The 13765-nt window shown below is 45.2% G+C and overlaps 1 protein-coding gene across 3 annotated transcripts in view; it reads left to right on the top strand.

The window, feature by feature from the left end:
- CRACR2A (calcium release activated channel regulator 2A) overlaps positions 1-13765 on the top strand; it is a 122776-nt gene that overhangs the window by 49937 nt on the left and 59074 nt on the right. For all 3 annotated transcript variants that reach the window (XM_075900589.1, XM_075900586.1, XM_075900595.1), the window contains 2 exons: positions 2362-2473; positions 7574-7745. In XM_075900589.1, the coding sequence (XP_075756704.1) occupies positions 2362-2473; positions 7574-7745 (284 nt within the window). The remainder of the gene's footprint in view (positions 1-2361; positions 2474-7573; positions 7746-13765) is intronic.

Below are 13765 nucleotides of genomic sequence, written 5' to 3'. Positions count from 1 at the left end.
TCAAGAGTAACGTCACTGAAACCAGTGAAGTTTTACTGGTGTAAAATTGGGGTGTGATCAGTCTCTCCCTTTGACTTTGTATTCTACCAGAGGTCCAAAGATGAGAATTAAAAAAATACAAGAGGCAAGACAATTGTGAAGTTACAATTTCTGTATCACTGTTAACTCAGATACTTGGAGCCTGCTTGTCACAGAGTGGCTGACCCCTTTAAATGAGCCGCTCCCCTGTAGTAGAATGTGTGTTCCCAATTTGGCCAGTTAGGAGGAAGGGTAGCACATGGTTCTGGGGGAAAAGGGTCTCTATGGAGAAAGCCAGGGGCCCTGGAGCTTAGTTAAAAGAACATTGGCGTTTGCCCTGCAGTTGGCCCTGAAGCAAGGACTGAGAGGCAAAGAGGAAATCTCCTGGGAGCTGTAGCCAAGATGGGTTAAGGAACTGTATTAATGGGTTGGGTTTTTAAAACCTATGTTTGGGAAATAAAACTGCCTGGGAAAAGACTCTGGCTATATCTACACTGGCATGATTTTCCGGAAATGCTTTTAACGGAAAAGTTTTCTGTTAAAAGCATTTTTGGAAAAGCGTGTCTGGATTGGCAGGACGCTTTTCCGGAAAAGCGTCCGTGGCCAATCTAGACGCGCTTTTCTGCAAAAAAAAGCCCCGATCGCCATTTTCGCAATCGGGGCTTTTTGGCAGAAAACATTACTATGATGTCTACACTGGCCCTTTTGCGCAAAAGTCTTTCGGAAAAAGACTTTTGCCTGAACGGGAGCAGCATAGTTTTTCCGGAAAAGCACTAATGATTTTACAGTAGATCGTCAGTGCTTTTCCGGAAATTCAAGCGGCCAGTGTAGACAGCTGGCAAGTTTTTCCAGAAAAGCAGATGATTTTCCGGAAAAACTTGTCAGTCTAGACACAGCCTCTGGGTATAGCAGCGGGTCCTTTGTGAACTGAGGACAAGCCAACACCTTAAATTTCTCTGCTGAAGTCAATGGGAGTCCTCTCAATTTCCCATCCAAATATAGAAAGCAGGTCTAGCCCCGTTTATTCTTTAAAGCTAGGTAACCACTATGCCCTTTTCAACAACATTTCTTTTTTGACTCCTATAACTTAGTCATCCCTGGACACAACTCTCCATTTCTGATATCAGACCCCCATAAGAATATATACTGAAGAGCAATTTGTATCCCATTAAGTCACTCATTTTTAAATGACTTAAATATTGCAATGATCCATTTTTATCTCACTGATTCCATATCAGATTTGTTCAGTTTCCAAAGAAGAGACCATGAACAAGAAAATGCAATATATAATACTTGAGTATTTACTATAACAACATTAAACTACCCTAGAAAATGGTATACAAATGTGAAATCTACAATATATTTGAGAGAGTTTGTGCATGTCTGTCTGTGTGTCCTTCTGTCCGTCTGTGAGTCCATCCCTTCAAGAACTTCATCCTAAATGGTAAGAACTAGGACCACTAAATTTAGCAGGCAGCTTCCTCTTAACATAACTTAAAGCAAAGTCAGAGTTTGGTTGTGCCAGGACAATGGGATGTGTCTGGAATGGGATTGTTTCTCATCAAATGGAAAGGGAAGGGTATGGCAGCAGGAACACTTATGACCTCCAGAATGACCACAGGAGGGAAGCAAGCACTCCAGCGCTAGGGAGCAGCCACTGGCAGGCAGCACAGACCCTGCTACCTGGCCTGCCCTGGGGAACAATTACTAGCCAACCAGCATGGTCCCCGCTGCTCCAGCCATCCCCTTGGAGCAGCCAGCAGCCAAACCGTGTGGCCCCTGCTGCCCATGGATGGCCCAAAGGAGAAGCTGCCAGCTGGGACCTCATGGCCCTTGCTGCCCTTAGCCGGCATTGGCTCCCACTCCCTACCCTGAGCACCTCCCACCCCCGACCTCCTAAACCCTGCCTGGCTCCTTCTCACCCCACCCCCTGCTCATAGCCACTCCTCACCCTTAACCCTGACTCCTGCACTTCCCCTACTCCTCCATCCTCCTCCCTGGAAGGACCTGAGCAATGCCAGGTATCTAAATATATGTCACTAAAAAAAGAAAATGACTTTTTAAAAATAATAAAATAGAGAAATAAATTGAAACATAAAATAGTAATATAAAATGAATAACATTGTCAACTCTGAAAGGTTTTATTTGGAAAAATTTGAAATGTTTCACTTCACTTTTCAAAATGGATTTTTTTGTGGGGCAAGCGGAATTTCCATTTTGCAGGAAATGTAGAGTTCTGTCATTCTAAATTACTGCTGTTCTTGTCTTGCTCTTCAGAGTCTTCTAGTCCACTAACCACTTTTTAAATAAATAGTGTAATGGAGGTATGGTTTGTCATTTCAGAGACTTCAAGGTGAGTTGCCTCTTAGCCTGGAGGAGCTGGAGAAAGTTTTTGATACCCTGGATGCGGATGGCAATGGTTCACTTACACCAGAGGAGTTCACAACAGGATTAAGTGAGTTTTAGAATTCAAATCTATATATGTATCTCCATCCATGTTGAGTACACTGCAGTGTAGTTCTGACATATGCAGCAAACCCTGCACAAAAGGCCACCCCGACACACCTGAGCACAATTCCGATCCACCTTTATTAGAAGACCTCCTTTATTATATACAATTACATTTTGTCAATCTCTTGAGCAGATGCTTCCAAGTGGATTCATGTCGCAGAAAGGATTTCTAGGGGATACCTTGTAAATAGGGCTGATCAAAATAATTTCAACTAAACTATTTTTCAAGGGAAAACTGGGTTTTCAGTTAACATTTTTCACAAGAAGTGTCTGCTATCCATGGAAATATTTTCACCAAAAAAAAAAAAAAAATGGCCCAAACCCAAAATATTTTGATTGGGGAAGGCTGCCACAGTGCTTCAAGGAGTGGTAGTTTGGTTGCTCTGTGTTCCCATTCTCCTCCTTTGCCTGGACTCCATGGTTGGACTGATGCACCATGGCCAAAAACTCCCATGGAAGCACTGTCTCACCCTCCAAGATGTATCCTGATATCATAGGAAATATTGTGCAATATTGTGAGCCTGGCTTGTAGAGAATAGTGGAAGCATGAGGAAACTGTATTACAAAGTCCCATGGGGTGCATCTACACAGCAGGTCTTAACTTGAAATAAGCCATGTAAATTGAGCTACATCTATTGAGTAGCTTATTTCAAAATTGGGAGTGTCTGCATAGCACTTATTTTGAAATAGAGCGCTCTTCCTGACTTCCCTTACTCCCTTACTAATGAGGGTTCCAGGAGTTGGAGCAAGAAGTCCTCCAGCTTGACAGTATTTCGACATTATTTCGAAATAACTGCCTGCTGTGTAGGCGCAGACTAAGTTATTTCCAAATAACACTAGTTATTTTGAAATAATGCTGCTGTGTAGACGTACCCATGGGGTACAACAGCAGCAGTTCTGAATTAAAATATTTTGTATTTCCAGGGTAAAAAAATCAAAAAATTTCAGCTGAAAAAATCCCTATTTTTCAACCAACTCTGCTTTTAGGAGATCACTGCTGAAATACTTGGGGGAAGAAGTATGTTTACCAGGCAGTCTGGAGGCTTGCTCAGGCTCCCAATGGCAAAATGCGATTGAAGACTAGGTGGTAGGGAAGTGACGGATTGGTGAGACGGAGAACAGGGCTCCAAGCATTCAGGATTGGCATGGACAAAGACAGGAAGCCAAGAGTGGGAGAAATATACAAAAAAGGGCTGGCCGGAGGAAGAGTTGGGAAGAGGTCGGGAATCAGGGGGTAGTCGAAGTGAGAGAGTGAGAGGGAAGAGTTTGGAAGGGCTCTGATGATGAACAGCCCTAAAGATGAAAATGAGAAGCTTGAACATGGAAGAGGAAGCTGCTGAAAGAGATTTGAACAATGGAGAGCTATCAGTAGAGCAGCCTGAGAGGAGAAAGACCTTCAGGCCTATGGTTTGGATAGACTGGAAGGATAGTCAAGGGAATCTTGCCAGTTCTGTCTTGAAAATGCTGCAGATACTGTGTTTTTTTAAGACAATTTCAGGGTTACATTTTCTTCTTTGATGTATGTGGCTCCCATTTATTCCAGTGTGCCTGAATCCAAGGCCAGAATTTGGTGGGCTGCTTGTAAACACATACACTGGGCCGGATTCTTAGCTGGCATAAACCAACATCAATTTACAGCTAACAAGCTGATTCACTGTGAATATTTTGATTCTCATTTGACCATCATGACACTCCAATTATGCTGTATTTTTGCACCAGCAAGAGGCATGAGATTCTGGAAATACAGACAAGTACAGAAAAATCCTGAGTGGGTAGAAGGAGCTCCCTAAAGAGGATAGATTTTTGCAATTAAAATATGTAAATTTGAATTGGGAAAAAGCAGCTCAGGGAAGATCTAATCTTGATTTACAAGCACTTTTGGGGCTCACATGGATCTCCATTGTAGGGCAAGTTCTGGACACATACTGAAAAAGCAAAATATTAAAATATCAGATAAAAGTATTATTATTATTTTTATTGTTATTATTATTACCTATTATTTATGCATGTTACTAGTCCAGATTCTTCCATTTCCATTCAGTCCTCACTCAGACAAACTCCCATTGAAGTCAAAGGGAATTGAGGCTGCTCCATGCCTCTGGAAATCAGGCCCCATATTTATGAGTTTGGGTGTCTGGACCTACAGATGTACGTGTGAAATGTTTGGCTTGTGTGGCTTATCCAGGGTTAAATGGTGAGTTAAGGGCAAACCCAGGAATAAAACCCAGGAGTCCTGACGTCTAGTCTCTTGCTTTAGTTGATAGGCCACGTTCCCTTTTTAAAATGAGAAAACAGGAGTTTTTATTTCCTGCCCCAAACTCTGTTTATTGTGAAGTGCAGTCTTGAGGCAAGTGTACAATTCGAGCTGGGAGTGGGATTACAGCTCAGGAAGACGCACTTCCACTAGCTCCAGTGTTCATTTGTAATGAGAGAAGTGCTAGAGGCTCAAGCAATTTTTTTTAATTTCAGTGCTGACACAGCTAGCCTTGAGGTGTCAGAACTATGAACTGCCAAGGCTAAAGGTGCCAGAGCTCAGCCCTGGCAAGTCCTCCCACAAATTAAACAGTTGGTAGCTCTCATTGAGCTGGTGCAATGATAGTAATGTAGCCATGACAAGAGGTAGTGTGGGCTAGCCTTCCAGAGAACAAACCTGCTTGAACCCCAGCACCTCTTTCAATACAACTCAGCGGCCAGCCCACATGGCCCCTTGCCACTGCAGTCAGATTTTATCTGTGTGTGTGGTTATTCAGAATACAGGCAGTCCCCGGGTTACATGGATCTGACTTACGTCGGATCCCTACATACGAACGGGGCTTTTCTCACCACAGAGGACGCGGGCGGCGGGACGCCCAGACGCGCCGCGGTCCCGCCGCCCGCGTCCTCCGCGGCGAGAAAAGCTGCTCCGCATCTCTCTGGTCTGCTGGGGGGGGGGGTCCCCCAGCAGACCAGGGAGACGCAGAGCAAAGCCTCAGAGGACACGGGCAGCGGGACGGCGGCGCGTCTCGGCGGTCCCGCCGCCCGCATCTCCCTGGTCTGCTGGGGGGGGGCACGCAGCTAGTGCGCCCCCCCCCCAGCAGACCAGGCTTTTCTCGCCGACGCCTGGGGTAGAGCAGCTGGGGGGCTTCCGGGTTGGTCCCACAGCGCCGAGGTGCAGCGCTGCGGGGACCTACCCGGCAGCACCCCAGCTGCTCTGCCCCAGGTGTTCCCAAGTCAGCCGCTGTTGAAACTGATCAGCGGCTGATTCCAGGAAGCCCGGGGCAGAGCAGCTCTGCCTCGGGCTTCCTGTAGTCAGCCGCTGGTCAGTTTCAGCAGTGGCTGACTTGGGAACAGCTGGGGCAGAGCAGTTGGGGTGCTGCCGGGTTGGTCCAGTAGCGCCGAGGAGCGGTGCTACGGGACCAACCCAGCAGCACCCCAGCTGCTCTGCCCCAGGCGTGTCCGATTCAGCCACTGCTGGTCAGTTTCAACAGCGGCTGAATCTGGACGCCAGTTCTGACTTACATACAAATTCAACTTAAGAACAAACCTACCGTCCCTATCTTGTACGTAACCCGGGGACTGCCTGTATGTCTACACTTGCCCCCTAGTTCAAACTAGGGAAGGAAATGAAGCATACCGAAGTTGCTAATGAAGCATGGGATTTAAATATCCCACACTTGATTAGCATATTTGCAGCCGGTCACCATTTTAAAATGCCGGTCACCTGATTTAACTTGTCATGTGTAGACGTGGTAGTCTTCCCTCGAATTAACTGTTACTCCTCATTGCAGGATATTTAAATCCCTCGCTTCATTAGCAACTTCAGTATGTTTCATTTGCCTCCCTAGTTCGAACTAGGGGGCAAGTGTAGACATACCCTCAGCGTGCTGTCCCAGCTCTGCACAGGTAGTGGAGACAGCAGATCTCAATTAAACTGTCCAATAAATCTACAGACTTGATTTTTAGTGAAGATATCTGACCAGGTTTATTGGCAAAACATGGTAATAGCGCCTGGCAGAGTCTATGAGGATACTACGCCATGTCTTCAGAGGAGGAAGATTGATGCTGCTGTGATCAATCTTCCGGAGTTCAATTTTGTGGGCCTAATAAAGACCTGCTAAATCAAACTCAGAGGGCTCCCTCTCCTGCTCCTACAAGGAGTAAGGGATGCCAATGGGAGCGTTGGCTCCCATTAGCCTCCTACTGTGGGGACAGCGGGGAAACTGAAAGTAAGGCACATTACTCCTGCTACGTAATTAACATAGTTGGCATTGTGTATCTTAATTTGATCTTCCCCTTTAATGTACACCTGACCTAAGACGTATGCTTGTGACAATGGATACAACTCAGTCAGACTTTCCTTTCCCTGCTAGGCTGACCAAAGCTATTTCTTCTGAGATGCATTTTGTACACCAATGCAAACAAGTTGTGTTTCACCCCAACATTTGAGGGTATCACTCAGTGGTGTATTAGTGTGGCCCCATTGTCTTGTATATGTTGGTGTGATCAAAACATTTTTATTCGTGATGCTATTATCCTGACCTTATCTTTAGGATGGGTCAGTGTATTCCTGTTATTTTTGAGGAATGTGCTGGTATCAAGGTGCTTTGGTACCACCCTTCTGGAAAGTGCATGTGTGAGTGCTTTGTGCCTAGCTTCTCTAAGGAATACGTTTTTGTAGCATTAGCCCTGTGCCTACCAAATTTTGTGAGCAGGGCCTGCCCTTTGCTTACAGCCTGACTTTACTTCACATCAGCAAAGATTTGACCACTTTAGCCCAAGCCTCAGGCCTCATACCAGACCCCTAATACCTGCCCTTAACTTTTAGGCCCTCTTCCAACTACAGCCACTGCCAATGCTAACTTGGCCACCCTACTATTTTAAGTGTGCTAGTTCAATGACAGCTAGTGTGAGTATGTCAACATGAGCTGAGAATCACAATCCCAACTCTGACTGTAGACACAATGGCAAGAGACTACTAATAAATATCGCTATTTCTTTAAATGACTTCTAATTACTGTACTCTATAAACCAATTTTTAAAATTATGTATGTCTTTTAAATTTTAGGTCAGTTTTTGTCTGGGCAAATGGTCTCTATGAATGAAATGCAGGAGTCTGACAATGAAAATGTCTATCAGTCTAAGTGGGAAGAGAACTCTGCTAACGTTGATGATGAAGATGAAGACCGACAGTTCTCAGATCTGATGGAACGGCTTGGAACTAACAAGATCATAGAAGAGTAAGTCATACCAGCTGAAATTTCAGATAATGTATTCTGCATGCTCTTTTATGAGTTAGCTCTACATATGCATGGAAACCTTGAGCCTGATTCTCCTCTCATTTACACCCACTGTGTGCTGGTGTATCACCATTGATTTCAGTGGAGATGTTTTCACTCTCTGCAGGGAGAAATCAGCATTAGGGCCCCCTGTGATGTAGTGAGCTCATTTTTATTTCCTTGGCTGCTGTGAGTGATGAAATAAAAACCCCCATGAGCCACACAATTGTGCTCCATGAGGATAACACAGTTAAATGTACATGGTCACATGCATCTGTGCCTTTTGAGAGCAACACAACTGAAGCACTGAAATGGCACATACTCTGAAAATATGTGTAGCCTTTCTGCCAGGTAGCACCAGAAGCAGCCAGGGCCGGGTTCAATATCTAGGGGTACCTCTCCATCCATCAAAGAATAGGCTCAAACTCCCACCCAGTAACCTGGTAAAGTCACATACCACCCCTGGGCGTCTCTGAGAGGCAATGCTTCCCCACTCGCAAACACAGAGTCTGAGTGCAGAAAAGAAACTTTTAATAAAAAGGGAGAGAAGTAACGTGGCATTGATTTGGGAAAATGCCACAAACAGAGTTAATAGAAAAACATCACAGAGTTCATAACCAAAATCACAAGTAAATGTCCCAGCTCAAGTAGGTTGGGCAATGTCCTTTTCCTCTTAAGCTCTCAAGTTCAGCAATGTAAACGTCCCCTTCACATGTCCAACCCATCTCTACACCCCACCCCAGTCAGGGCAGACCCATAGTTCAGAAGTGATCTGCAGAGTTCACCTCCCATCTTGAGTGTGTGTGTGGAGGGAAATAGGAGACATTTCACCTACTCTGCTGGTCACCCGCCATCCACCTGCTCGCTGCTCTCTGGCGCTGCTCTGGAAGCCATTCATCGTCCCTCGCTGCCACCGTGCTGCTGGCTACTCCTCATGCCTGTTTATTGGTCGTCTCTTGCTGCCACCATTGCATCTTCTGCTGGTTTGTGGTGGATTTGGCTCTGGGCCAAACCTAGTGATTTCAGCTCTCAGTAATTCCAGCTCTTAGCCCAAAGTACAGTCCAGCCACAAGAGATTCCGGCACCCACTGAAGTAAAATTACATACAGAAAAGGCCCCTTATGGAGCCCTTTTTTAACTCTGTCATTGAAACAGTGGGGAGAAACAGGCTGAACCAGAATTACAGCTCACACTTAGAGGGCATGCGGCCTGCTGACTCACCTTCCTCTCCAGCTTAATTTGTAGGTCTCTGAAAGTTCAGCCTCTGTTCATCTGAGTGTATTTATACTGACAGGGTCTCTCCCTTTAACTGAGTTAACAGTCTGACTTTTCTGCATTGTGCATTCCTACAATAACTGCAAGCATTGGTAGCCATATCTTACAATTCCTGCATTTACTGTTAACATAGTTTGTGACCCCTACAACAGCCAAATTGGTTACAATGGGCAAAACCTTTCTAACAGTTGAATATCAAGCAAGCCTAAGCAACCTGGGTGAAGTGCATTTATATAACCACACCCAGGATTTCTTTCCCATTCCAGCATGAACTGTATTTATATAACAACTGTTGAATACCTAGCAGGTCTAGGCAAACTGAGTGAACATAGCCACACCCAGGATTCTTTTCCCATTCCAACTGGTTGGAAGCATTGATTTAGACCCTTCTTACATATATGTGTCCAAAAATGGTATAATTTGCAAATACAGGCAGTCCCCGAGTTACGAATGGGGCCAGTCCACTTACAAACGGGGCTTTCTCGCCCCGGAGCTCACAGGCAGCGGGACCGCCCAGAGCGCAGCGGTCCCGCCACCTTGACCTCCGGGGCAAGAAAAGCTGCTCCGGGTGCCCCTGGTCTGCTGGGGACCGTCTCCAGCAGACCAGGGACACCTGGAGCAAAGCCGGGGAGGCGGAGGGGTCCCGCGCCTCTGAGGCTTTGCTCTGGCAAAGCCGGGGAGGCGCGGGACCCCTCTGCCTCCTCGGCTTTGCTCCAGGTGTCCCTGGTCTGCTGGAGACGGTCCCCAGCAGACCAGAGGCACCGGGAGCAAAGCCGCAGCGGCGGTGGGGTCCCGCGCCTCTGAGGCTTTGCCAGAGCAAAGCCTCAGAGGCGCGGGACCCCTCCGCCTCCCTGGCTTTGCTCCCCGTGTCCCTGGTTTGCTGGGGACCGTCTCCTGCAGACCAGGGACACGGGGAGCAAAGCCGCAGCGGCGGCGGGGTCCTGTGCCTCTGAGGCTTTGCCAGAGCAAAGCCTCAGAGGCGCAGGACCCCGCCGCCGCTGCGGCTTTGCTCCCCGTGTCCCTGGTCTGCTGGGGGGGGCGCAGCTAGTGTGCCCCCCCCCCAGCAGATCAGGCTTTTGTTGTGGACCCTGGGGTAGAGCAGCTGGGGTGCTGCCGGGTCCTACCTGGCAGCCCAGCTGTTCTGTCCCAGGCTCGAGATTCAGCCGCTGTTGAAACTGATCAGTGGCTGATTCCAGGAAGCTGGGGGCAGAGCAATTCTGCCTCCAGCTTCCTGTAGTCAGCCCCTGGTCAGTTTCAGCAGCAGCGGCTGAATCTGGAGCCAGTTCCGACTTACATACAAATTCAACTTAAGAACAAACCTATAGTCCCTATCTTGTACGTAACCCGGGGACTGTCTGTAAAGACTATTTCGAAAGCATTCTTTTGGCAAATAATATGCTTAACTACCTTTGTATCAAATAAGAACAACAACAAAAAAACACTAGTACTTTCATAATTGTGTACCTGTTGTTATTTACATTGCAGTAGCGCCTATGAGCTCCGGTTGTACAGCAGGGCCTCGTTGTGCTAGGTGCTGTACAAACATACAACAAAAAGACAATGACAGCCCACAGGGCTTACAATCTAAGCATGTGTGTCATTTGTCAAACACATAAAATTAATGCTCTGAAATAGAAAGTTGTCAGAATGCTGAATGGTAGGATTCTTTTTTTTTTTCTTTTGACATCTAACATTTTAAATCTGATCTATCCAGATTATTTTGAATTAGTGTGTTTGTTTTTCTTCCACTGAAGCTTAAAGGGCTTTATCTAGTAATCACTAGATACACACTGTACAATAAGACAATTTTAGGAACATGTTTATTGTTTAAAACATTCGTTTTACATTTCAAATACCCATCTCGTCTTACATGTCCCAGGGTGAGGGAAAGGGCATTTTAAACACAAACCATGAGGTTAGTGACTCTCTGAAAGCTCCCATTTGTGGAGAAAACAAGATGTAAAGAAATTGTGCAGAGGGCTAGAAAACAGACCTTATCTTTGACTTTTTTATTTTCTAAAAGACAATTTTCCTATCTGAGATTACACAAATAGGCTGTGTCTTACTTTCATTTTTAAGAGTTAGAATAATGGTGAAGTGTTTTGTGTTTCATATTGCACTGTTCTATGCTGCATATCACTGAGACAAGGTCATCTACAAGATATATTCATAAGTTAATGGAATGACATGCAGAAAATTGGCTGAAACAATATCCTGGACATGCAAGAGTCTCCCTTGTGATTAGTCAGCAGCATGGCATATGGGCCAAATTCCACTAATGTTAGTAACGGGAATCTTTCTGTTGAGTTCAGTGGGCTTTGGCTCAGTCCCAGATACCTTATTCTGTAAAGTAAAGTTTAGAATATTAATTTACAATATGGCTCTCTCTGCTCCTCTAGGGTATTCTTAAGTGGTAAATAAGCTTATATTTTAGTTCAAGCGGGAATGGAAGCTATGCAAGTGCACATGTATGGTTGAGCACTAAGTGTAATTAATTATATTCCAGTGAAGAGCCACAAAAGCACGCGAGAGGCCCGTGGTCCAATTTGCATGAGCACATGTGACAAGAGACAGGAGAATGAACAAGTCTCACAAGATGTGGTCTTAGTGATCTTCTCTAGATAGGTTTTTAGGTAGCTTCTCTAAACCCTACTCCCTTTAATAGGAGTAGTTTGGCAGCTGTGAAGCAGGGCTGCTATTATTGCAGGATCAGATTCCCCTGCTTTTTCTGACATTCTCACCACTGTTTACCATGACTTTATACCAGCACCACTCCACACCTGCACTATTTAGGATGGAGCTTTTAATGTTCATATAAAATAGAGTAGGTCACAAAAACAGAATAAGAAATTCAAAGGAATGTTGGCAAATCTGAAAGTGTCTTATATCCTATTGTGTTTTGCAACAGTCCTATCTTTCATTGTTGGCAAAATTGTCTACTACATATTTGAGAGAGTTTATTCATCTGTGTGTGAATTTGTCTGTCCGTGTGTCTGTCTTTTTGTTCAAGAACTCCTTCTAGATGGAAAGAGCTAGGACTGTATAAATTCAGTATACAGCTTCCTCTTATCATAACTTAAACCAAGGCAAGGTAAGGTTTAAATTAATTGAGTTAAGGATCCAAGCAACGCCCGGTAAATCTTCTAATTTTTAAATAAAGCACTGTTGGTTTTGAAATGTGACACTTCTGAAAATGAAATGCTTCAATGCTGAAACAATGTCACTCTGGAACTAAGCTGGTCAAACACAATCGGTGAAGCAAAAACCAAGGATAAAATTTTCAAGTGCCTAAGTGACTTAGGAACCCAAGCTGGAACTTAGATGCTTAAGTCTCATTGGCTATCATTGAAAAAGGCTTTAATGAATTTTTCACCTGTCCAAACTCAATTGGAAGAAGCGAGCATCTCTCCACTGATTGTCATCAGAACAGGATTGGCTCCTGAATTAGCAGTAATCTATTATATATTTGAGAGAGTTTGTCTAGCAGTCTGTTGAGGAACGTCTCTTAAATGGTAAGAGCTAGGACCACCAAATTTGGTATACAGCTTTCTCTTATCATAACTTAAAACAAGGTCAGGGTTTTAGTTGGGCCAGGAAAATGGGCTATGCCTAGAATGGGTTTGCTTCTCATAAAACAACACAGAAAAGGGACAGAATCACAAGGCAGATGAAAAGGACAGGCTGGGGGCGTGACATCCCACAACCCCCATCTGGGACTGCCCCCATCTGTGAGTCTCTCACCCCTATAAGCCCTTTAGGAAAGGGTGGGGGCTGAAGTTTCGGCCTGATTTGTACAGAACATTGCTGGCTGTTTCCCTTCTTCAAGGAGTGAGGGGGAAGTACAGTTTGCTCCATTCCTTACTCTGGTTGAGGAATGCGAGGGGCAGATGAATCTGGACCTCCCGCAGCTGGGGAATATGCACCCCTGCCCTGGCTGTATGCTCTGGAGCTGCCATAGCCATGGAGAGGTGCTTCTCACCGGTCCCAAGCTGCTGCAGTGAGAGAAGGCTGAGGTAGTTCTCTCTCCCCAGGGCATCACCAGCCCTACCTGAAAACAATGATTTAACAAAGCATGTACATTTTCATTTTATTTCCCAATAAACAAAAATTAATTGATTTTAGGAGCCGAGCATCACGAGGTACATTTTCTAATAAATCATATATCACTTCTGCAGCCTAATGATCAATTTTCTGCAGCCACTAATTATATATAGTTTCTGTGGTGTTCACTATAAAAGGAAGCTTGACCTTTCCTTGTGTACACAGTCTAAGAGTTTTTATATCACTGCCTAGGGATTCCAGCAATACTCCGAATGATGCTTGTATTTAGAGAGGACCCAATAACTAACTTTAGGAGCTAGGAGATATCGAAGCCTTAACTGTCACACAGCTAAGTTTGTAGTTATGCAAGATAAAACAATAGGGATGACAAAGGATGGTCCCCTGAGACACAGCCTGGAACTGGGGATTCCTTCGTCTGCCCCAGACATCCTGTGTGACCCTGGGCAAACCCCTTAGGGCTAAAGTCACAGAAGGATGTAGGTTTCTAACTGCTACTTTTGGCACCTGCATCCCAGAATCAGGCTCCATTGGGATTCAAAACCCCCTTGCCAAGACAAGCAACTAAAATAATCCTTCTGTGTCTTCCTCCAACCATCCCATCCTTAGCACCTGCACAAAGGCCAATCACAAACAATACTTGTATA

This window comes from Pelodiscus sinensis, chromosome 1 (genome assembly GCF_049634645.1).
Source record: "Pelodiscus sinensis isolate JC-2024 chromosome 1, ASM4963464v1, whole genome shotgun sequence".
NCBI classification, from domain to species: Eukaryota; Metazoa; Chordata; order Testudines; family Trionychidae; genus Pelodiscus; species Pelodiscus sinensis.
This window is presented reverse-complemented; position numbering and strand designations above follow the sequence as displayed.